Consider the following 26185-nt stretch of genomic DNA (forward strand, 5'->3'; position numbering starts at 1 on the left):
CATGTTGCTCTCAGGTGCTTTGGATGAAGCAGACTCTCAAAGACATACATGTGGACATCACTGATCCTATTCTCATCCGGTGTGACAATTCGAGTGCAATCAACATAGCAAAGAATCCAGTCATGCATTCCAGAACAAAGCACATTGCTATCAAGTATCACTTTCTTAGAGAGAAGGTTGAAGGACAGGAGGTAAGGATGGATTATGTCCCTACTGGAGAACAAGTAGCAGACATTTTCAGCAAACCATTATCGGTAAGCACTTTTGAGTACCTCTGACACAAGTTGGGAGTTGTCCTTTGTCTAGGAAGGCTTTATGTGGTTCAGGGGGAGTTGATAGCGGTCAAAGGGGGAGAGCTCGGTATGGATCAAAGGGGGAGTGTATAGTACCCTTTGTCATTGTGTCAAAGGGGGAGAAATGTACCGGTATGAAGTGTCTTGCGAGAAGTTGACATCAATGCCAAAGGGGGAGATTGTTGGCATTTTGGCATTAAGTTGTCATTGATTTCAACCTACATGATGGCAATTCACATAAGAGTGAGCAGACAAAATGAAAGCTTACCGGTAAGGTATAAACCGGGATGAAGGCTGTGTGTGTTAACATGTTGAGCAATGAACCGGTCTGGAGGTTAGCTGCCTGTTTATGATGAAGAGGCAGAATGTTAAAGTTATCACAAACCATTGGAGGTGAAGATGTGTTATCGGTTTAGTGTGCACTGCCGGTTAGCAGAAGAAGAAGGCCTTACCGGTAAAGGCATGTACCGGTATGAGTTTGTTGAATGTTCAAGTTTGAACCGACTGTGTGTCGGTGAGTAGAGTGATTGACCATGGTGATGCCATGTGGAGCCGAGGTGGCAAATATGCAGAGGTTGATAAAGCCACCATCGACACGGTTGGTGAAACTGTTAGTCGACATAAATATAACAGCCACAAATCACGGGATTGCAACTGACTAATGCGGCTCGAGGAAGAAAGGATGACAGAGGAAGATCAAGGAGTAGTTGGCACCTGGATCAATGCAAAGGAAATCCGATTGCAAGAAGACCTCGAAAAGGAAACAGCTGAAGGGTTTTATGAGCCGACAGAATTCAAGGTAGGAAATTCTGTACGTGATTGCTATCTTTAGCAAGTATGCATTGGGTAATGGGAAACGTGAATAGATGCATCCCGTGAGTACAGGGGATTAATCCATAACAGACTGGATCGGATCTCATGCAGATTGTTTCGGGAAAAGGAAACCCTAACCGCTTCGATTTTGAATTGCTTTTTGGTGGGAAACCACAGGATAAAGAGGGGAGCTCGAGACAGAGCAAGTTGATGTTGTAGAGAAGAGGAAGAGAAAAGAGAGATTAAGTGAAAAAGAGAAGAATTGCTAGCCTTAGAAATTATTCTAAGAGAGTTGCAGAGTAAGTGAGCAAGCATACCGGTGAGAGGGTTCTACCGACATTGATTGAATACTGGTATAACTACAGTTTCACAGTTAAGCTAAACTGGCAAGGTGTGGCAGAGCAGGAAGCATCCAAGCGTGACGCAGTGTGTTGAGAGAGAGAGAGAGAGAGAGAGAGAGAGAGAGAGAGAGAGAGAGAGAGAGAGAGAGAGAGAGAGAGAGAGAGAGAGAGAGAGAGAGAGAGAGAATCAGAGAAAGTAATCTCACAACCGGTAGTGTGAGATTCAGCGGAGGAGAAAAAGATTGTCAACCGACAGTAGGATATTTAATCAAGAGTTGTAGAATTCATTTGCAACAAGAAGCCTTAACTGTATTCAAATTGTATTTCAATATACATCGCCAAGTTAGAGCCTGGTGCAGGGGTTGGTGCTCCTTGGGTTGGTGCCCTAAACTTTGTAATTCAGTGTTTTACCCGTGAGGCTGGATTGGAGCAGTAGTCTCTAGCAACTTTTCTCACCGACGTTTTTCCCACATTGGGTTTTCCTCGTACATCTGGTGTTGTGAGTTGCATTTGTGTGATTGATATCTTTGGCTTTCCTTCTTGCTTTACTGGTTTGATTGTTTAAGTGCTTAAGTTTTTAACTGGTATTCCAAAGGTTGCTTTGAAAGTCAAAATTTAGAAATCACTGATTCACCCCCCTCAGTGGTACTCTGTGCTCAACATATTAAGCGCAGAGAATAGAGTGCAAGTCGTGGCATTAGCAGCAGTGAAGGGCGTGACACATTCTAAGAAAGCGTTGCCAATACTTTATCGTGAAATAGTGGTTTTGGTTAGCTGCCATTTTCCTAACAGAGTTGTGCAGTTTTTCTCTAAGTCGCAGCTCACTTTTTAGAGACCAGGGGAATTGGATGATAGGAAGATGGCAATGGCGTTGCCAGGCTAGGGGGCGTAGCTGATTGCTTCCACATAGTGCAAGTCGACTGGAGTGAAGAGTGCGGCTGGAGTATATTGCACACATGTCACAGAGATTGCAATCGCTAAGTTTCCAACTCTATTCCATCAGTCATAGCAGAGGTAGAACGCTGGATAACAGTGCATGTGTGTTTTTCAAACAAGGAAGCTGGGATGTGTAAAGTGAGACTGGGCGTTACATTTTGTAGCAGGGAGAGTCGGCATCTTCCCAACAACAAATAACCAGAAATATCAACAACAAATTGAACGCCGGGTGACAACTAAACCAATAATCAATAAAGTCAGAAAGGAAACTCAGTTAAAAGGGCACAACGCATTAACTATTTGACAAAAAATCATTAAGGGATGAGTCTCTTCAAGGTGAATTACAATTAGCACGAAGTGTGAAGATTTCCATGGCCTAAGCGGATATTTAACTGGGTTTGATATCACTGCTACCTAGCAATCCAAACCGCCAATTAGACACACATACCTCAGCGGTTCATATTTATGGAGGGTAGTAGGAAGCCGTAAACAATGATGAGAGAAGTCTGAAGAAATAGACGCCATCAGGAGATTAGGCAAGTAGTATATCTGTGTTTGGGCGTGTGGATAGTAGTAGAAGTGCGTGGGTAAAATCTTCAGGTAATTTCCAGCCAACAAAGTTTACTGTGAGTGGCGTTGTAGGCTGTCATATCTCAGAGTCTACACGAAGTGGAATTTGTTCAATGTTGCTGCTGAAGAATTGCATGAAGACTCTATTCTGGGCGAAGACTGTGAAGACTTGAAGTTAATAGCAGACTTAGCAAGAGAGTACGGGCTGTAAAGAAAGTCCCAGTTTTCCCAGTGACTATCAAGCCAGGTTCCTCAATAATAACTCTTTCTGAAAATTGTGATGGAATTGCATATTTGAATTCAGTAATGATTAAAAATTGTATGCACTGTATGTTGAGGAAAGGAAATTCTGATGATAAAACAAAGAATTTTAGTTCACTGTATTCTTTCAGTTTAGTGTAAAAATGAATGTACGTGATATGTTCATGATAGAATATGCATAGATCTTGAATGTGAAGTTATCTTGAATGAAAAAACTATTTCTTCATCACAAAACGCACCAGGACCAACCAAACCACTGTGAACACAGGAAAAGGGAAAAAAATTCAGTCATTCATTTTCTAAGACAGGGCAGCCTATTAAGTTCATTCTGGGAAGAAAATTGTGGCAGATAGGGGCAGTCTAGTACAACATAACATAGGGGGCAGCCTATTTGGGTGCTATAGAAAGCTTGATTTCAGTTCGAACTATGGCAGCAGAGGACATTAAACAATTGGCCAGAACACTTCATATAGCAGGCAGCAGGTTGAGTGAACATTCTCAGTCAAGTGATGATGTTTTGAACACTTTGAATAAGGTATAGGAATGTTTGACTTATGTGGACCAGTCATCCCATGATTTGTTATAGTTGGCTATGTCTCTTGTGGTGGATGCCTTGAAGCAACACAAGTGGCTTAGACATCCAGATGAAGAAATCAAGTTGTTGGTGACTTCCTGCTTATCTGAGATTATGAGGATTACAACACCTGTAGTTCTTTATAAGGATGATACGATGAAAGAGGTTTTACAACTGATCGTGGATAGTTTTAATGGGTTACGTGATGTCAAAGCTCTCACTTTTGGTAAGAGGGCTAAAATCTTAGATATTATGGCATGGACTAGATCATTTGTCTTTATGTTGGATCTCCAATGTGATGAGTTGATTCTTCAAATGTTCAATTGTTTCATTGCTGAAATCAGGAAACAACACTCAGATAAGTTGAAGACAAATATGTTCGACATATTGTCCATGATCTTAGATGAGGATGATGATATCTGCAGGCAGTTGCAATCAGATTTGTTAGCTATTTGGAGAGAGGAGCTGGTAGTCTCATCTTGTGCTTATAAGTTCTCCAAAGGGTTGATTGAGCAGAAAATTGAAAGGTTCAGGGAACAGATGACTGAAAATAAACTAATCTCCATGGGTTTACAGGTTTCAGGATTTCCAAAAAAGAGTAAGAACCAAATGAGAACAGAGCAGATTTGTTTCACATGTCAGGAGGCTTGGACACCAGATCATAACTGTGGAGTTAGTAAGGAGAAAAATCTATCACAACCAAGTAGAGATGAGGACCAAGATATAGATGTTAATGGTGCCTTGATTCATGAAGAACAAGCTGAAACAAATATACTTGATAGTTCCCAGGTAGCTAAGGTTGATATTATGAAGGAAGAATCAGTTGCTATAGGTGAGAGGTATACAAAACTCTTAATTGGTGATTTGCAGATTACTATTGATAAAACTAGTGAAGAGAAGAACTCTTTTGGTGAATACATATATAATCACAATGCTATTCCATTACTACTTCATGAAGAGTGCATGGTATCATTTGGAGAATCCATTAAGTGTGATAGTGATAATGCTTCCACAATTGAAAACAAATCAGAAAACTACTATGTGACAGCCCATGTTCCTTAGATGAATTTGAACTTAAGCTTTTATCATTGCAAGATTTGAAGGACAGATTTTAGCTACAGAGGAGAAAGTTATGCAAGTATTAACAAGAGCAGATGATTCTCACAAATATATTGAAGATCTTATGTGGAAAACTCAAATTGATGTGAGGCAAAAAGGAATTTCAAGTGGAGTCACTAGTACGCAATTGCACACAATCAAAGAAGCATTTGAAAAGATGAAATCAAACTACTTGCAGCTCTTAATGGATAGGGATTTTGCTATCAAATTTGCGGAAGACAAGGAAAGTGAGATTGATGATCTTTGTTACCAGTGAAGCATGGCCCATTTCTCTCTACACAAATCAGAAAATCAGGTATCTATTATGAATACAATCAAAGAACAAGAAGTTGATACAAGGGAAATGGAGATTAAACAAATAGTAGTAGGGATTGATGAACTCTTAAAGGAAGAAATGGGAGACAATGATCCTAACAATTCACATACTAGGGACATCCAAAATGTTGATGATGAAAAATTGATTGCTCATATAATCGGATAATTACATTGAATGATATACACACGTATATATAGAGGTTACAAGACGATGTTCTATAAATAGAACTAGTCGTTAAAGTGAAATCAAATAAGCTAAAAAGCTTAAAAAAGCTAAATAATAAAAAGCTAACTAAACAAGCTAAATAAGACGACTAAAAAGCTAAATAGCCAAATAAGTCGACAACTAAGATGACCACTAAAAATAGATGACCATTATAGAATAGATATTAATATTATTTTAACACCCTCCCTAATGGCCATTGTACTCAATACCCTACAAAAGACACTGTAGGTGTTATGATCACAAATGCAAAGACCATCTGCTGCTTCGGAGACCCTCCCAGGATCTCTCTAGAATGTAAATGACCAAGAGTACCAAAAGTACCAAAAGCCATCCAAGCTAATGTAGCCTTCACACGTGAATTAGAGATTTGGCACACGCGAATTACTGAAGCTTGGAACCATGATTTTGAGGAAAAAATCAGCAAACCCTTTTGCAGAATAGTACCAACTCCAAAACTGACTGCAAGATACCAAGGTTGCAGATGTTCGCCTTGGCAGGTGCGACCCAAACTGACTGCAACAAAGCACAATTTTTGAGGAGAAAAATCAATCAAAACCAAAGAATTTCGCGAATCACAAATCCCACGCGAACTTCGCGTATTATAGATGATTTTTGAGGAAAAAATTGTAAAAACCAGCAAACAATTTTTGAAGAAAAAATTGTGAAAACCTAGAAATCTCATGCAAGCTTTTTTGCGGATTACAGATGATAATTTTTAAGGAAAAAATTCTAAACCTTGCGAACAATTTTTGAGGAAAAAAAAGTGAAAACCAACAAACAATTTTTCAGGTTAAAAATTGTGAAAACCCTGGGACCTGTAGGACGAGAGACCTTGCCCAAATGCGCGAATTTCGAGGCATGAAACCCAAGGCTCAAAATTCTGTAAAACCCAGAAAAGAAAATTTCTTGCAGAAAAAAAATCTGATTTTGTTTAAAAAATAAGATAAAATAGGAAATAATATGATTTTAAAAAATCATTGTTGATGCCCTAGTCGCCATGCAGGTCTAGAAACCAGAAACCCTAGTCGGCGCCAAAAAATCAGAATTTGATAAAATCGCGAAAGAAAATGCCATCGTTGCTATTGAAAATATCAGGCAAAAAACGAGCCCATGAGTTACAACAGAGAAAATTACAAACCCTGCCGAAAATAACAGAACCCACGATTTTTCGTGGGTTAACACAACGGACTTGGTACAGGGTCAATGAAAAATTAGTCGTGAGCAGGAAAATTTGTGGACAAACATGGATCCAAAAATCGCGATACAAAAAATCGCGACTAACAGTTGCAGCCGCTACCCAAAAAACAACAAACACACTGCCACCAAAAAAATTGCGCTGCCATTGGGTGAAAATCGCGGAGGTTGCAAAGAATCGCGTGGAAAAAGTGCCAAAAGCTCAAAAAATTCCAGAACCGTCGTCATGTCGCGCCAAATCAACCCTGACGGAAAAGGTGATTTGCTAAAAACACGCCGCCACGTGTCAAAAAAAACCCTGCATGAAATGCGCCTTGGAGTCTCGTGAAAAACTCGAACTCAGGAAAACGCGATGAACAAAAAAAATCTTCCCTGCCATTGTGGCGCTAAAAAAGCCCATGAAATTCGCCCAGCAAAAGTCACGCGGGTTGAATGAAATAGGAGTCGGGGGAGAAAGGCAGGACTTTAGAATAAAAAGTTGTGTGCTTGAATAAAATGCATGCTTAGCAAATCCACGAACCGAAAATCTTCACTAACGTATTTTTTATTAAAAAAATCGATTAAAAAAAATTGTCCAGATCTTATACCATGACCACAAACCCTCCAAAAAGGGAATAATGATTTTTTTCATAAAAAAACATTTAAATTTTTTTGTTTGTAAACAAATTCCAGGTAGGAAGGCCTACAAATTTTTTATTTAAAAAATCTACCAAACTCTATAAAACCCCATCGACCCGCTCTGATACCATGAAAAATTGATTGCTCAAATAATCGGATAATTACATTGAACGATATACACACGTATATATAGAGGTTACAAGACGATGTTCTATAAATAGAACTAGTCGTTAAAGTGAAATCAAATAAGCTAAAAAGCTTAAAAAAGCTCAATAATAAAAAGCTAACTAAACAAGCTAAATAAGTCGACTAAAAAGCTAAATAGCTAACTAAGTTGACAACTAAGATGACCGCTAAAAATAGAAGATGACCATTATAGAATAGATATTAATATTATTTTAACAGATGAAAGGATTGAAGAATTTCGCAAGGAAACACCTTGCAGCCTTGTAACTTCGTTTGAAGAAGATGCATTGATACACCACCACCTTTTTTCAGTTGGGATGGACATGTGACAAGACAAGATTGGGTGAATTGTGATGAATCCAATGGAAGCATAGAGGAGCCTAAACTTCCGATTTGGGACAGCAAAGGTTTACCTTCGCAATCACACGAGTTTGCAGCTTTTACACATGGAAACAATAATGGACAGGGGTCTACAAGTGTTGGTACCCATAGTGTGGGTATTGGCCATAAAATTTTTAGTGAAGAGGTGTTTGAAAGGGATGACGATATGACACAAAAATATGGTAGTAATTCTGAATTTTTTAACAGCAGTCATAGTTTTTTACACCATCATGAGGTAACAACTCTTTCACATGAGGATGTTGTTAAGCAGAGTTTTTCTAGTTTTTCAATTTCTTTTGATGACGATCATTTTATTAGTGGAGATGTTGGTTTGATTGATGACACTTGTAGTGAATCAAACATCCAAGAGTTAACTTTGATGAGTAATGAAGACAACTACAGTTCATCTTTCAATTTGACACTGATTACTTATGATATGGCAGCTGCTTATTTACTGGTTGGAAACTTAATCTTCATAGATATTTCAGTTTTTGATGGCTGTCCTAGGTGGGTTTCCATTGTACTTGCAGATTTGACTTGGTCTTCAATAGCTAGTGAAGTATATGGGGGTGTTGAAGGATGCTTCTCTTGGATAGAGATGGAATGTGGGAGGTTTTTCTTTGATTGGCATTGGTTTGGTGACATGTTTGAAATCATCTATGTTGCTGATCAAAGTTATGGCAGCGAGTTTTGGTTGATTAATTGGCATGAGGGGGTTCATCTTCATCTTGTCTGGTTGTTCTACCTGCATGGACGATTACCTCAAGGTGATTGGCTGACTAACTCTTTCATTACTCATAGTAGGTTCCACAGATTGATATGGGATCCGGGGAGTGATATGTTTGGTGCATTGATTCTTGTGGACCAAGATATGCTGCTACACCGTGGGTATGCAGATGATTTAATCAATGTGGCGCAATGGATTTGTAGAACAGTGTTGCTGAGGATGGTTTGGGATCTTGGTATTGGTATGCAGATTCATGATTGCTCGAGGACAAGCAATCTTTAAGGAGGGAGGACTATTTGGGACATTAGGAAATTCCATTTAATAATTATGTTTAAGTTGTCTACACATAATAACTTTAAAGACAACTTAATTTAATTATTTATCTAAGAAGATTAAAGTGACTTTTATGTCAACATCAAATTATAAAGTAAAGTCACAGGCAGTGGGCGAATGAAGAGTCACCGGGTTGAGCTATTTAATAACTAGGAGAGGCTCATTTTAGCATGCTTGGTTTATGTTTGGAATTTGTTTCTCTTGGAGAGTTTCTGGGAAGCTCTAGTTTTCAGCTGGTTTGAGGATGCAAACCCTCGAGCTTGGAGGCAGTGGACAAAAACCCATTGTCAGTTGGAGTTATCATTTAGGAGGCTCACATTGTGCTTTTAATGTTTTGTTGGTTATCCAATTTGATTGTAAGTTCTGTGACTACGATTGGATTTTTTTTGTTGTTGCTCTATTAAAGAATTGAGGCTATATTCATATCTAAATTTCAGAAATTCTTTTTAAATCTGAAATTTAATGATTTTCAGTGTAATTTCTTGAATAAATTGAAATCAATTACATGCAAATTGTATGTTGAATTTTGTGGTTCGTTGGTTCAAATTTCTGGAATAAATATCCCTAGGGGGATATTTCATGAAATCAACAAAGTAGCCAAGTAGTTATCTTGCAAACACGTAGGACTGGAGACCCCATCTCTAGAAGAAGACAAAGTAGGCAGCTCATCCAGGGGAGACCTAGTGGAACAATTAGGGAGGCCATGATTTAAGCCAAGAAGAGCTTGGTGGGAAGGAGGGAGATGACTTGTAGGGGAGAGAAACCCTCTTCGCAAACCAAGAGAACTCTAAACAAAAGAACCAGTGACTCGATGCTCGTGTACAAGCCTTTGCACCTCTAGTCACAAAGACCACAAGCTTTCATCATCGTTAGCATCCAAAGCGTATCCGTTGTCGAATCAATCATCTCCATTGTCGTTGTTGCCCACGCTATTTGAGTTCTCATCCCCTTCCACTACGCCCTTGCTAGACAAGGCAAAAACCCTACTACTATTCTTTCTCATCACTCTCGGGATGTACTGTCAACTCACTAGGATAGTTATTGTTATGTTATGTTTGTTATTCAGAAGTTGACTGAACACAAAAGGAAACTTCCTAGGAAAAGGTTTGCCAAAAGATTTCACACCTGCCTCGTTACTTCTTTCTTTAAGTATATATTTTAAATTCGTATGGGAACCAAGGTGACTCATGATGAGCATTCACATAGTACAAGAGTTTGATAGTGGTATTAGGTAGAGAAATCAGCATGAAACTAAATTGATTTGTATCAAGTAAAGAATTGAGTTTGAAGCTTCATGGATTCACTACGTGGATAACTAAGCAAGAAATTTAAGCACTATGATAGTCATGGTTGTGCCATGTTATTTATTTGGAAATTGACTCAAGACAAAACGGAGTTTCTCAAAAAACGAGTCTACCAAAAGATCTTACACTAGCCTCACGACATCTTTATTTAAGTATACATAATAACAAGTACCAAGAAGTTTCTTCATGAGCTTTGTGATGGTACATGAGTTTGGCAATGATATTACACTGAGAAATCATCCGGAAACTTCATGTACTCAAATTACAAATTTCCTTGAGGGCTTTGATACTTGGAGCAGTCTTAATTAATGGTTTACAAGCTAGCTTTCCATTAGCTGTTCTCCTCTTAGCATTCCCATCTTTGTTGTGAGAGCACACATGTTTATGTACTCCCTTGCTTGTACCTTCCTTTAGCGCTCTTGGCTTTGTTAAATCTATAAAATATGTACAGGTCCTTTACCTATGATTTCTATTAATGGACAAAAATAAATATCTCATTTCTTAAATTTTTTTTTGGTATCTTATTAGACAAAAAATATTATTCAATTTCTTTTTTTATTTTTTAAAGTTGTTTCTGGTGATCTCATTAGTTGAGTAGGTGGTTCTTTTTATGTTTGCTTATTCTGCGGTTGCCTTTGAATAGAGACTACAATTGATGTGGGCAAGGAGATTTGGCAAGGAAGTAAATGAGGATCATCTATATGTTCTAGCTGTGGAAAGGATCCTCCAATCACAGGACTTGTGTGAGGTATGAAAAATGTTCATTGTTGCTTTGCATTTTATCACTATGTGTCACAAGAATTTTAACTTTTTTTAATCTTTTGGTCAAATGTTGTATTGTGTGATAGTGTGTAATAATGAAAATCAGTGATTTGATGTATATTTTTAAAGAGCAATGTTAAATACAAAAGTATAGAAAGTGAAAGTATTTTGCTTGATTTTCACTTATCTGCAACAAGGAGCATGCATATTCTAGGTTGATGAATTATGACAAGGTAGATGGATGGAAGATTGTCCGACTTCCCACTGAGTTATCTCCAGGCCAGGTGGTTGTTTTTCTTCTTAATCACATTGTCTTTCACCTCACTCATGGTCACTATGCCAACGTGCCATTTGTTGGACTAAGACAAGTAAGGAGAGAATATACCTCTTAAAGGCAACTAATCCCACAAGAATATTTATTTTATTGTTGTGTAGAAGGCAACAAAGGAGGGCATTTCTGTGACAATATAAGACTATGAAGATACACCAATTTTAGAGATGCAGGCTAACTTTTCACCTGTTTACATGAGAAAGATTTATTGTAGAACTAATCACACTTTAAATTCAACTGCAAATTCTTGTCCAATAGTTTGGGCTTTGAAGACAAAAACAGTTGTGATTTCATCTATTGTCCCTGTGCTTGTATTGCCTAGTGTATTCCTTAGTGAAAGTCATAGATCTTTTAGGAACATTATTCGTGTTCTTAATTGAGTTTGCTACATAAATGCATCCAGCTGCTATATCTAAAAGAACTATTTGCTTCTAGAAATTTTTTAGAAAAAGTTTTGGTAGCTGCTGCTACTAGTCAGTAGCCTCTTTCTCACTCTGAAATATGACAGAGCCCATTTCCTGACAGCCATGAGCCGTTCCTGTTATATGTAGCTTCTTGGTTCCACTGCATTAGAAAAGTAACTTATTTTGTTAATATGAGGTGATATTACTGCAATATTTTATCCATTTTGATCTTTCCATGGTCGTATTATCTGAGATAAGTCTTGCTTATTTGCTTCCATTTCACCTGCACAATGCTTTTTTGCACAAGTCTTGGTTGTATCTATTTTTTTGTTGTCCTGTATCATTTCCTCCAGTTCAAATTGAGGTATAATTTCATTCAGATTATGCTTTAAAAGTCTAAATTGGGTACCTCTCCCACTTTTTTTTTTGTATTAAAGAATCCAAAGTCTTGATTTGGCATAGAACCTTCACCTTATACTTGAACATGTCCATCATTGTGTTGTTTGAACTAACTGTAAATTCCCATTTTCTTTACTACCCTGGATGCCAATAAATTTACAAATTATTGATAAGTTTTACCTTTGTTTCTTCCTCTATTGCCACTTTAATAGAGCTTGATTGGTATTTTGTTTATTTGGTGGCATTGTTTTACATTTCCATACTCCAATTATATGCATGCATTCCTCATGTATTTAACCCTAATCAATCAACTTAAAGGGTATCGTATACTCTGTTATAAACTGTGTAATTTGAAACCCCGTCTCTATTTTCTTCCTTCATAACATATTGATTTTACAAGATGCATAGCAACTACAGACAATAACGCATCAAGTAATAACAACAGCTTAAGCGAGTGAACAGATAGTATTGTTTTACATTTCAGTACTCCTACTATATATACACACATTCCTCATGTATTCAACCCTAATCAACCAATTTAAAGGCTATCATATACCTTGTTATAAACTGTAATTCAAAACCCTGTATCTATTTTCTTCTTTCATAACATATGAATTTGCAAGATGCATTGCAACTATAGACAATCACACATCAAGAAAATAATCACAGTTAATAAATGAGTGAACAAGTAGAGAGTATGCACAGTTGCACATAACAAACACTTTATTTAATTAAGCATATGATTCTATACAAATAGTCACAAACCAAAGACAATACAATTCACCCTTATTATTACTTAGTTACTAAAAGCTCCATATTGTCTAGACAGTCAAGATAGGTGGTTCTCTTCTTTTTTGCTATTTCTGGTGGAATGCACTTTATGCTTTACATTGTTATCAATTACACACAAGAATGTTGGCATCTTACACATCAGTCTGTATGTCAGATCAGAATCAATCTTCTAGCATTCTATCTTAATATATGTTATATTTTCCTGTTCTATTCATTTTTCCCACCTTACAAATTGTGGAACTCTAAATTCTCTTTTTGCAGGATCCATTTGCTTTGATATTTCTGGGCTAGATTTGCCTCAAAATCTATGCCTTGGATTCTTTTGTACCTTAAACTTTACCCAGCTTCTCTTCACTTTCTTAAGCTTGCCCAGTTTGCTCTGCGATAACATCCGACAATTATTATGATTTTCAACTTTTTTTATCTTACCACCAGCAGAAATATGTTCTTCTCTGCGTCCTTCACCAGAAAAATGGATGAATGATCTCATTGTGAAAGTAGCCTTCTAATCTGAGATCTCTTGTGAAAATTACAGCTGTAGACTTGAATCTTTCTCTAGAATCTCTTTTCTAGATACAATATTGAATATGCTCACTTTCATGGTAATCAAATTCTTCCACAAACAATTATTCCATTGGCAAAGAGATCAGCAGCAGATTTATGTTCAGATTTTCTGAAAGAGTGAAGCACAATATTCAATAAACAAGTATGAGGTCCTTAAGGTCTCATTTTGATCAACTCTCTTGTGAACGAGAGGATCATATTCTTCAAGAAATGGTACCATAATATCTCATAATCTTAAAGTATATATTATATTGGTAGGTCATACAAGATATGGAAAGACACATTAAACTTAAGATAACTGTACTCAAGCATGGTTTGGAAACAATGTATGTGAGGGAAGAAACACATATGGCCATCTGTAAAGCTTTCCATGAAAAAGCACTAGCATTTGAATAGTAAGAATAGGTGTCAATTGGTTGTTCTAATGTAAGTAAATTTCTGGGAATTGAGGAGCTAATTGCAATTAGAATCAGAACTTGGATTTAGGTGGAGATGGATCTTGTGATGAGGAATTTAGAATGGATTTTCCTTAAAAACTTTTATTGGGCTTGGATGAGGTGTTACTTTCTTAAAGTGAGGTTTCTATATCTAAACACATGGCTTTAATGTCATGCTTTTAGTTGTAATAACTGCATCCCAAGTATATCACTGTCGCATAAATTTAAGAGCTATTTCTGTTCAGCTCTCTCTTCTATTTCATTTCCCCCCTTTTAATGTTACATCAGTGATTAATGTATTCATTAGCATGCCATGTCATTATGATATTGGCAGTGAAGAATGTATTGAAGAATATTCTGAATTTTGATGTTGTATCATTGATTTCATCTGCAGGAGGGTCTTTGGGTGAATGCTTTGGACTATTCAAGAGCAAGTGCCGATCCACTTCGTGACCGTGTTGCAAATATAGTGAAGGATATGAATGATAAGCACCTGGAAGACATTCATCGCATATGCAATATTTACACTGATTTGGATGCTGAGGTCAACTTCTGTTTTCTTTTGAGATTTAACATTTTGCATTATGCATGTCAAGTAGATATTTTCCAAAAATACCTCTTTATTTTTGTGATTTTTGAATCTTTAGTTTCTCAGAAGAATGCAAATAGAATGTTGAAAGGAAGCAAGGACCGTACAATTATTTGTCAGCATGTTTACTAGTCTGTGACTACTGCTTTTGCTTGAATAGCCTAGAAAAAGAAATAAATTATTGTCTACAGATTGCTGAGAGTGTGTCAATGAACTCAAAAGGCACCTCAGTTATATTAAAGAGATGCTAATATGAAAAATAATTATGGGTTAACAAAAGTAAATTACCTCAAGCTCTAAAGAAAAGTAAACAAAACAGGGAGGCTAATTCTAAAGCAGCCAAACACCAAACATGAAATCTAAGCATTTGTACAAATTGCCCTACGAGGGTGGATCCCTAACTGAAGCATAGAGTTGATGAAGATGAAAGCAAGAAAATAGGGCGAGAGATCAGATCATCTCAAGAAATTCTTCAGCTCTTTGATACCGTACTACTTTATGATCTGTTTGGATCATGACAATTGTAATAAAATGCATTTTTTTTGTGAACAATAAAATCAAATAGTTGGAAAATGGAAAAGGTTGATCAAGAAACATGTTAAGAAAAACATCTAGGCTAGGACTGTGACTACACAATGGTCAGGATAAAACTGTAATTGTGATAGTGACCATTGACTGTATAGGCATGAAATTTGGAATGTGAACTGAACATGCACTATTTTACCTTCTGGTGCATGAGGGAAAACCTTCAAGGCCCAGGAGAACCTTGCTGTTTACATAAATCTATAAAAGGAGGTAGAAATTTAGCATTTGAATCAATTGGGTAAAGAATTAAGTCATATGATTGAAGTCAAAGAGGATTCAGTTGTTCATAGTTTGATAGAAGGGTTGAGACAATAGAATCCACCAATAAAAGAACTGTTGAATTAAAGATTGAGCTCTGATACCATGTTGAAACTTAATAGCTTTGATACCACGTTGAAATTTAATAGCTCTAATACCATGTTGAATATTGCAACACAAGCCCGCAAGATCAAATAGCAAACTAGAACACCTTTCACAAATGAGAGTAGCAAGAAAAATATTACATATTTGTCAAAAGCAAAGATTACAGGATGAATTACAATTGTACAATGAGGTGCTTATAAAGAAAACACAAAGATTCCCTAAGCTAAATTTAGGAGAACTAAAGTGCAAGCATGAGGAGCTAAATACAACTCAACTCTAGTTAAACTAGATGCATAAAAGCTAAACTAAATGCACAACTAAAGTAACTAGGAGCAAGCACTTCTAAGTGAACTTAAGCAAAAAAGCATAACTAGTGGTAAAAGAGCAACTAATAGCTAAATATTCTTTAACAAACCTCTTTAAGTGAAACTTAGGGTGAGTAAAAAACTCTAAATGCATGAATGCAAAAATGGGTCTCAACAATAATAGGCCTGATTAGGTATCCATGTACAAAGCAATGAAGTCTCTCTAAGTGGAGAAAATGAGAAAAACCACGTGGGAAAAAACCCTTTCCAAAAGCAAGAGATGCAGTGCATGAAAAAACATGAAATGCTAAAAAAGGAAGGAAGGCCTTAGATAGACCCCCCAAGGACAACTTCCTTCACAAAAGTATAATCAAGATTCCCCCCCATAGGAGAGGAAAGAAGAGATGATGTATCCCTCCCCATAAGAGAGAAGCTCCAATGCCAAAGATGAAGACTCGAGAACAAATGCTAAAGATGATCCAAGAGTGGCAAACCACATGTCTCCCCTTACAAATCCATTGGTCAAGGCTGAAGCAACTCCATGAAAGGATATGGAAGGAAAAATCTCATGATGTGTGCCATGGAAGACTGCTCAATTGTCCAACTGTCTAAATCAAAAGATGCCAAATCAATTGAAGCAAATCCAAACAATTGTGAAGATACCTAATGAACGACCTTTGAAGGCACTGAAGATGGGATGACAGGAATGCTCAAACTGCCATCCACGAGGAATGTCCTCAATCATATCGCCAATGTCTAGAGTGTGTGATGTATCAAATAACCCTACAATATCTGGCAAGTACTAATCCCACTTTGATAAAATTGGAAGGGAACAATCAACCTATTTATCAATAGGGGCTATGCATGAGCCGATACCAATTTGATCGGGAATAACAAAACATGATGAAGACTGAGACGTTGTTTCAATATGAGGAGTGACATCTGAGAACATGAAAGACTTGTGATATACTCAAGCATCTCAAAAATACCATAATCATAGGGTATGCAATTTGCATATGCAAGGGGAATGACACAATTTGCTGCAAAACCCTTTAGAAATGGAGAGATATGAGGGTCTCCATAGATCTCCCCAAGGCGAGTCCAATGTGCATGAGGACATTTAATGTCCAATAAAGCACACATAGTGTCAAGATCAACACTAGAACAAATCACTCCTACAACATGGTCATTAATGATCCTCCAAGCATACTTTCCTCCCTGAATCTGGTTGAGGGATGAACCCATATAGATAGGGCAAAAAATCAAGCCACAGAAGATGTGTCAAGATGCCCTTTCGCCAAGACTCATAATTGTCCTTTGCCAGGATGATAACAGAAGGATGGATAGAAAAACCCATGATACCTCCTCAAATAAAATTATCAGACCCCAAGAATCTCAACACATATAAAGCACATCAAATAGAGCAACCTCCAACAAACAGATCCATCTCAAGTGCAAAAACATCCAAGTTATTGACTAGATAGTGAAAACGCGAAAATCTAAATAAAATGTAATTAGAGAAGAATCTACAAAAAATAGCAGTAGATTTGGATAGTGGACGTTGAGAGATTTCCGATGATATGCGGAAGTCGAAAAACGGAGTCCATTTGACCAAATTATGGCCTGAGAAGTGCTAAAAACAAGGCTGACTTCAACAGCCTGTTGTAGTCACCAAGAGCAAAATTAGATCAAACCACCTGCAGATTCAGTTGGTCTTGTGAACCAGCTTTCCAACGATATATGATAGGCAAAAAATGGACACCGTATCGCGAAGATATAGCTAAAAAATCAGCTATATGTCAAAAGGGCTTGTAGAAGGCTTCAAAAATGGAAAATTTTCGAAATAGAAACTTGCTGAAAACCATAAATTCTTTGATCCAAATGGAAGAGGACTTAGAAACTTTTGGAAAATAGAAACTTTCTAAAAATAAAAAGCTTCTAAAATTGAAAGTTTCCAAAAATAGAAAGTTTTTGGAAATAGAATGTTTCCAACAATAGAAAGTTTCCAAAAATGGAAAATTTCCAAAAAAATTTGATGCTTGTTTTGCTTCAAAATGTGATAAAAAAATGCCGACTTCCAAATCCTCACAAAAAGGAAGACCTGGAGACCCTGCAATGCTTTTGAGAAAAGAAACTCTCAAAGCTTGAGAAGAGGTTTGCTGAATCCGCACTTTAATACCATGTTGAATTAAAGATTGAGCTTTGATACCATGTTGAAACTTAATAGCTTTGATACCATGTTGAAACTCAATAGCTCTGATACCATGTTGAATTTAAAGATTGAGCTCTAATATCATTTTGAATTTTGCAACACAAGCTTGCAAGATCAAACAACAAACTAGAACACCTTCCACAAACGAGAGTAGCAAGAAAAATATGACATATTCCTCAAAAGCAAAGATTACAGGGTGAATTATAATTGTACAATGAGGTTGTAATGTCCCCAAGTAAATTAATTTATTCTAAATGCAAATTTAAAATAAAAACTGAAATTAACAAAATCGCTTAATTTATAAGTGTTGAATTGAGTACATATTATTAGTGTAGTAGTTATGTTGACCTTATTACTAATGCAATTTGGAAAGGATCATGATCCTGAATAGGTTGCTTTGATACCTCAGCGCAACGTCTTCCCTCAGGGTTTTTGGATCGAAGCCCATCCCTATTTTGGGATAACACCCTCAAGGATTTTCTAGGGTTGCTGATCTCTACCCATCTCGGGATAGAACGCTCGATGGTTTTACACAGGCCTTTCCCTATCCATCCATTCACCCCCTCCTGGATTACATTAATATTAAATATGTAATTCTAGTTTAATTGTCACTTATATATTTGTGAATTGATTATATGATTTGATAGATTGCTTAATTACCAACTTAAGAATGTTGTTGATTGATTAAGATAAATGGACATTTCAATCAATTATGAACTCATACCATAGACATGTTCTCTTGTCTCAGAACATACATACTTGGTTAAGGCCTGAGAAGAACTGGAGGTATAGGATGGATGCAAATTGTAAATTCTTCAGCAATTATCTCCCTACTCCCTGTTCTATAATCCCTTCTTGTTTATCATGATGACCCTGTTTATACAACATTGGATGGATGCCTCCGTGGTTGTGACTTTTGCAAATAGTCATGCTGATTGTATACGGTTTCATACTTTACATTGCATCAGCAAATCGATGGATTATAACTAAGCGCTTACCATAAGTCGTTTCATGGAAACGATTATGAATGGTTCTTAATCAATAATCGGTTATATGTGGATATTAGCCAATAAAGCGATATTAGTGTTTACGGATTGATAAACATATTATATAATACAAATATATTTCATATAAACATATACATGTGTATGAAGTAGTGTCAGATAACATATACGAAATATACCAACATCATAATATATTTATTATGGCAAGTTTAATTCTAAGTAGAATAAATATATATATATTAAATTCATGTATACACTTTCTACTGTAATACATTTTATACAATAAGGTATGTAATTTGAATATTTGGGTAGGGATATCACAGTCCTCCCCTCCTAAATTTGCTTGTCCTCAAGCAACTTAAGGTTTGGGTGTTCGAAGATTTCCGCACCTTCCCATGATGCGTCCTCTTCTGGTAGACCCTTCCACTTGATCAAATATTCTAAAATTGTCTCTTTTCCTCAGCTTCTTTTCCCTCATGCTGAGCACTCTTTCTGGTTCTAAGATGAGTTTCCCTTTGTCATCTAGAGGGGGCAATTCCTCACATGGCGTAATTTGTTGGCCAAGGACCTTCTTAAGTCTGGATACATGGAAGACATTATGGATCCTACTACTCTTGGGCAATTCCAATTCATAGGCTACTTCTCCCAGTTTCCTTAGGATTTTGTAAGGTCCGTAGAAACGTGGTTTTAGTTTATAGGGTTGTAATCTTAAGAATGCCCAATCTCCAACTTCAAAAACCCAATCAGTCCTGTTTCGGTCAACATACATTTTTTGCTGGTTTTGTGCATGGTGGAGGTTATCTTTGAGTACTCTCATCATGTCCATATTTTGTTGCACAAAATCCTTGGCTCCTGGTACCTTGCTTTCTGGAAGGATCAAACCTCCGAAAGAAGAGGCCTCATAACTGTATAGTGCCTTGAATGGACTCATTCCAATGGATAGATGATGTGTGGTGTTGTAACAGTACTCACCGAGGTGTAGCCATTTCACCCATGCATTCTGTTGTCCTGTAACATAGTTCCTCAAATAACCTTCTACCCATTTATTTACAATTTCCGCCTGTCTGTCAGTTTGAGGGTGGTAACTTGTGCTAGGTGTCAGTTTTGTGCCTGTCAAACGGAATAGTTCTTGCCAAAACATACTCAGAAATCTGCTATCTCCGTCACTAACAATGTTCCTTGGCAATCCATGTAGTCAAAACACTTATCTGAAGAACACTTCTGCAACTTGAGGTGCTCTGTATTCTGTAGATATAGCCATAAAGTGGGTGTATTTGGTCAAACGATCCACTACCACATATATACAATCTTTCCCTTGTACTTTCGGAAGGCCAACTATAAAATCCATGGAGATACTCTCCCATTTTTTGATCTGGTATTGGTAATGGTTGTAGCAATCCAACAGGATGTACCTGCTTTTCTTTATTCCTTTGGCAGGTCATACACTCTTGAACATGCTTGAGTATGTCCTTCTTAAGTCCCTTCCATGAATACCTTTCCCTTACTCGTTTGTATGTTTTGTAGTATCCTTGATGACCTGAAAGGGGATTGTCATGAAATTCTTTAATGATGGTTGACTTCATTTTTGATCCAGGAGTAAGGTATATTCTGTTCTTGTATAAGATAACTCCTTCTACCACCTTATAATCTTCTGATTGTATGTTTCCCTCCATGATATCATTGGCATGAGAATCTTTGGCATATTCTGCAATGATGGATTATTTCCAATTTGGTGTGACGTATGTCAGGGTACATAAGTACGACCTTCTAGAGAGTGCATTTGCTACAACATTATTCTTCCCTTTTACATATTGTATGTAAAAGTTGTAAGCTTGTAATTTGCTTACCCATTTCTGTTGCCGGTCATTCAAATCTTTTTGTTTAAGGAAGAACTGCAGACTGTTGTGATCACTTTTAACCAAGAATTTTCCACAAACCAAGTATTGCCTAAATTTTGCCAAGGCATGCATGATTGCCAACATCTCCTTATCATAGATAGAATAGGTTCTTTCAGAAGGATGGAGTTTCCTGCTTTCGAAAGCAATAGGATGTTTATTTTGCATGAGTACTGCACCGATGCCCTCTCCTGATGCATTGCACTGTAATTCAAAGGGTAGAGAGAAATCAAGAACGACTAATATAGGGCATGAACTCATGGCCCCTTTGAGATATTCAAAAGCTTTTTGGGCTTGTTCATTCCATCCAAATACCCCCTTTTTGGTCAAGTCTGTAAGAGGTGCTGCTATTTTTGAGAATCCCTTTACAAATCTCCTGTAGTAACTGCATAGTCCAATAAAGCCTCTAAGCTGGGTCAATGTTCTTGGTTTAGGCCATTCCTTAATAGCCTTAATCTTTTCCTCATCAATGCTTACCCCTTGCTTGCTGATTTTGTGGCCTAAATACAAGATCTCTTTTAACCCAAATTCACATTTTGAAGCTTTAGTATATAGTGACTCCTGTTCAAGAATTCCCAATACTTCATCAATATGCTTAAGGTGATCCTCCCAAGTTTTGCTATATATGAGGATATCATCAAAGAATATTAGCAGAAATTTTCTGAGTTGCTTCCTAAAAGTATGGTTCATGCAAGATTGAAATGTTGCTGGTGCATTGGTTAAGCCAAAGGGTAGGACGAGGAACTCAAAGTGCCCATAGTGGCACCTAAATGCTGTTTTGGGAATGTCTTATGTTCTTATCCTAATTTGGTGATACCTTGACCTTAGGTCGATTTTTGAAAAATATTTGGCTCCGTGAAGTTCATCTATGAGTTCATCCACTCTAGGAATAGGGTATCGATTCTTAATTGTTTTCTTGTTCAAAGCCCTATAATCGATACACGTCCTCATTGTTCCATCTTTCTTCTTGACTAGAACCACTGATGATGCAAATGGGCTGGAACTAGGTTGAACGTGGCCCATTTCTAGCAATTCGTTTATAGTTTTTTCTATCTCCTCTTTGAATTTCTGTGGGTGTCTGTATGGTGTGGTGATTACTAGTCGTGCTCCTTTTTCCAATTCTATAATATGTTCAAATCCTCTTTTTGGTGGTAGTCCTGGAGGAATGTCACCAAAAACCTTTTTGTGCTTTCTTAGGATGGGTTCTACCTCTATATGTATGGTTTTTTCTTGAGTAGATTGATCAAGGATTAAACATCGTGCTGCCCATTCTCCTTGGTCCTTCTTGAAGATTCTCTCCATTTTCTTACAAGAGACTACCTTTGGAGATCCATTGGGTAACACCTTTAGTATTACTTCCTTCCCTTTGTGTAGGAAACGGATTGTGAGATTGGGTAGATCAAATAGGAAGCATCCTAGTGAGTAGATCCATGAAGTGCCCAATATTATGTCGGAATCTAATGGAACCACATAAAAGTCTTCTTTAATAGGGTATGTCCCTACTAGCACTTCTAATTGGGGAACTTTTCTTGTGCATTTTACCAAAGCCCCTGTTGGTGTTGCTGCAGAAAAACCTTTAAATTCTTTAGTTGCTAGTTTCCTTTTTGCTGCTAAGGATTCACTTATGAAGTTGTGGGAAGCTCCGCTATCAACCAAGGTAATGACCTTTTGTACCTTAAGGGTTCCTTTCATGCAGAAAGGACGACGTTTGGGCTTTCTGGAAGTAATAGTGGCTATGGTTACTTTTTCTTCCCCATCATCCTCATACTTGCTTTCTTTTGGGGTCTTTCCCCATCTTCTTCTTCGGAAGTTGCTTCATATTGATGGATTTGGACTTTACATTTATGGCCAGGTTCCCACTCTTCATTACATCTTCGACATGGATTCAATCCTCTTTTGGGCATTGGTGTCCTTTCCCCCATGGCTGTTTGCATCTGAAACATAATTTTTTCTTCTTCAATTCCTCCACGGTGGGACTGTTTTTATGGAATTGTTCCTTCTTTGGGAAGGGTTTAGTCTGAACATATGAGCTTTTGTTGCTTGGTGATGATGTTTCTATGTGTAAAGTTGTTACTATGGTATCATCTAGAGTAGTGGGTTTGAATGCAGCCACTAACCCTTTTATTGAGTCCTTTAACCCTTCTATGAAAAGATAGGCCAACGTTTCCTCATCTAGTCTTGTAACCCCAGTAGACAGCCTTTGGAATCTAGTGATGTACTCATCCACTGATCCGGTTTGCTTTTGTTGAGTCAGTTCTTTGAAATCCTTTTGAGGGTGTTTCCGGTCAAATCGTTGTATTAGTTTTTGTGAGAAATCTTCATAGGAGTTTATATTTTCATATCCTTGTGTACGAACACCATGATACCACCAGTTGTGTGCTGCATCGTCCAAGTGCAGAATGGCAAATTGAATTGCATCTTCTTCCGTCATGGGGTTGAGGTTCAATAATGTATTTTGTTTTTGCAATCATCCATGTGCGGTAATTTTGCCTGACCCGTCAAAATTTGGTATAGTGACTTTGTTTACCTTGTGTTTCAAGTCCCTATTAGGTTGTTTCCTTTCTCTCCTAGGGCCTCCTGGCTTCTTTGCTTCACAATAGTCCCTAAAAGATATAACTCCCCTTATTTCTGGGCTTAATTTAGTGTAGGCCTCTGCTAATTCCTCAATGCTGCTAGGAGGCTGATTATTCCCCGCCTCTTCTCTGGATGTGTTTTTACCAGGTGGGAAGGATGGGTTATTCTTTTTGGGTGTGGAGGACCTACTATTATTTTCAGATTGATTTGTGTTCAAGTCCCTCCCGCTAGGGTGTGATCTAAGATCATTTATTGATGCATTCGTGTTTTTCAAAGTTTCCATAAAGATTTGGGCTCTTTCATTTTGTTCCATTAGAGTCTTAGTTGTAATTTCCATGAATGATCTCATTTCCTCCGGGTTTAGTTCTGCCATTGAATGATTCGGAGTTGGATTCGTCTTCCAACCTCCTCCTTCCTCTTACCGATGCCCTTTGGGCTCTTGGATTGTTTCGCATTAACTGTTTTTCCACAAGATGGCAGGATGCAAGCCCCGATACCAATTGTAATGTCCCCAAGTAAATTAATCTATTTTAAGATAATTTTTCACTTTATATTCTAAGTGCAAATTTAAAATAAAAACTGAAATTAACAAAATCGCTTAATTTATTAAGTGTTGAATTGAGTACATATTATCAGTGTAGTTATGTTGACCTTATTACTAATGCAATTTGGAAAGCTTCATGATCCTGAATAGGTTGCTTTGATACCTTAGCGCAACGTCTTTCCTCAAGGTTTTTGGATCCAAGCCCATACCTATTTTGGGATAACACCCTCAAGGATTTTCTAGGGTCGCTGATCTCTACCCATCTTGGGATAGAACGCTCGATGGTTTTACACAGGCCTTTCCCTATCTATCCATGCACCCCCTCCTGGATTACATTAATATTAAATATGTAATTGTAGTTTAATTGTCACTTATATATATTTGTGAATTGATTATATGATTTGATAGATTGCTTAATTACCAACTTAAGAACGTTGTTGATTGATTAAGATAAATGGACATTTCAGTCAATTATGAACTCATACCATAGACATGTTCTCTTGCCTCAAAACATACATACCTGGTTAAGGCCTGAGCAGAACTGGAGGGATAGGATGGATGCAAACTGTAAATTCTTCAGCAATTATGTCCTTGCTCCCTGTTCTGTAATCCCCTCTCGTTTATCATGATGACCTTGTTTATACAACATTGGATGGATGCCTCTGTGGTCGTGACTTTTGCGAATAGTCATGCTGACTGTATACTGTTTCATACTTTACATCGCATCAGCAAATCGATGGATTATAAGTAAGCGCTTACTATAAGACGTTTCACGGAAACGATTATAAATGGTTCTTAATCGATATTTGGTTATATGTGGATATTAGCCAATAAAGCGATATTAGTGTTTACGGATTGATAAACATATTATATAATACAAATATATTTCATATAAACATAAACATGTGTATGAAGTAGCGTCAGATAGCATATACGAAATATGCCAACAACATAATATATTTATTATGGCAAGTTTAATTCTAAGTAGAATATATATATCTATATATCTATATCTATATCTATATATATATATATATATTAAATTCATGTATACATTCTCTACTGTAATGCATTTTATATTATAAGGTATGTAATTTGAATATTTGGGTAGGGATATCACAGAGGTGCTTATAAAGAAAGCACAAAGATGCCCTAAGCAAAATTTAGGAGAATTAAAGTGCAAACATAAGGAACTAAATAAAGCTTAACAATAGTTAAACTAGATGCACAACTAAAGCAACTAGAAGCGAGCACTCCTAAGCGAACTTAAGCAAAAAAGCATAACTAATTGTAAAAAAACAACTAATAGCTAAATATGTTCTAACAAGAGCAAGGGCTAGCTTGCATCCCGTTGTGACCATTTCACATATCACCCCATTGCAAATAGGGAACCCCTCTTTTGCCAGTAATTCTAGGCCTTAGGCAATTTGGTATTAGTCAAGTCTCTCTTTAGGCTAGAATAAAGTCATAGCATTTTTCAAAAGTTTGAGTAATGAATGGAGATCAAAGTTAATCATCGAATGATGTCTCATAAGGTAGCCTTCAAATTAGGTCAAGATGCCAAGCTAGTGGTTGCCCTTAGGCCAAAACTTGGAAGTCAAAAATAAGCAAGTAGAAGGGAGCAATTATCAAAGGATGAAGTATTAGACATGCTTAATCCTTGACTGAAAATGATTGCATGAGGACAATGTCTCAGCAAGAGACATATTCCTCATTGCTCTAAATCCACGACACATTCCTCATGCGTCCAAATCCGTGGCACATTCCTCACTACTCTAAATCCACAACTAGGCAAGAAGGTGGTGATTTTGTCTCTATGATCCATGACTTAGCAATGAAAGGAGCAATATTGATATTTGATCAGGCAAGAGAAGAAGTTGATGAAAGGTAGAGGGTGGTTGGAGTAGGCATGATTTGGAGAAGTCTAAGTGTCGCTACCTCAAAAGCCGGATATATCTTGGCAACATTCCTCATGCTCCCAAAAGCTTGGCATGTTCCTTGCTCCCTTAGATCCGCGACATTCCTTAAGCACATTCCTTAACCATCCTTATCCATGGCACATTCTTGGCTCCTCCTACCTTCAAAAGTCTGACACCTTCCTTACACCTCAAAATCCCCGATCACCTTCCTTGCATGCTCAAAACCCCGAACATTCCTCAGGAACATGCCTTGTCAGCCAAAAACTCTGGCACATTCCTCATCATCCAAAATCCCCGATCACCTTCCTCACACTC

The 26185-nt window shown here is 37.3% G+C and overlaps 1 protein-coding gene across 2 annotated transcripts in view; it reads left to right on the top strand.

Annotated features, from left to right (window-relative positions):
- The window catches only part of LOC131029603 (glutamyl-tRNA reductase-binding protein, chloroplastic), a 110058-nt gene that overhangs the window by 29799 nt on the left and 54074 nt on the right, over positions 1-26185 (top strand). For both annotated transcript variants that reach the window (XM_057960145.2, XM_057960144.2), the window contains exons 3-4: positions 10835-10939; positions 14275-14424. In XM_057960145.2, the coding sequence (XP_057816128.2) occupies positions 10835-10939; positions 14275-14424 (255 nt within the window). The remainder of the gene's footprint in view (positions 1-10834; positions 10940-14274; positions 14425-26185) is intronic.

This window comes from Cryptomeria japonica, chromosome 3 (genome assembly GCF_030272615.1).
Source record: "Cryptomeria japonica chromosome 3, Sugi_1.0, whole genome shotgun sequence".
NCBI lineage: Eukaryota > Viridiplantae > Streptophyta > Pinopsida > Cupressales > Cupressaceae > Cryptomeria > Cryptomeria japonica.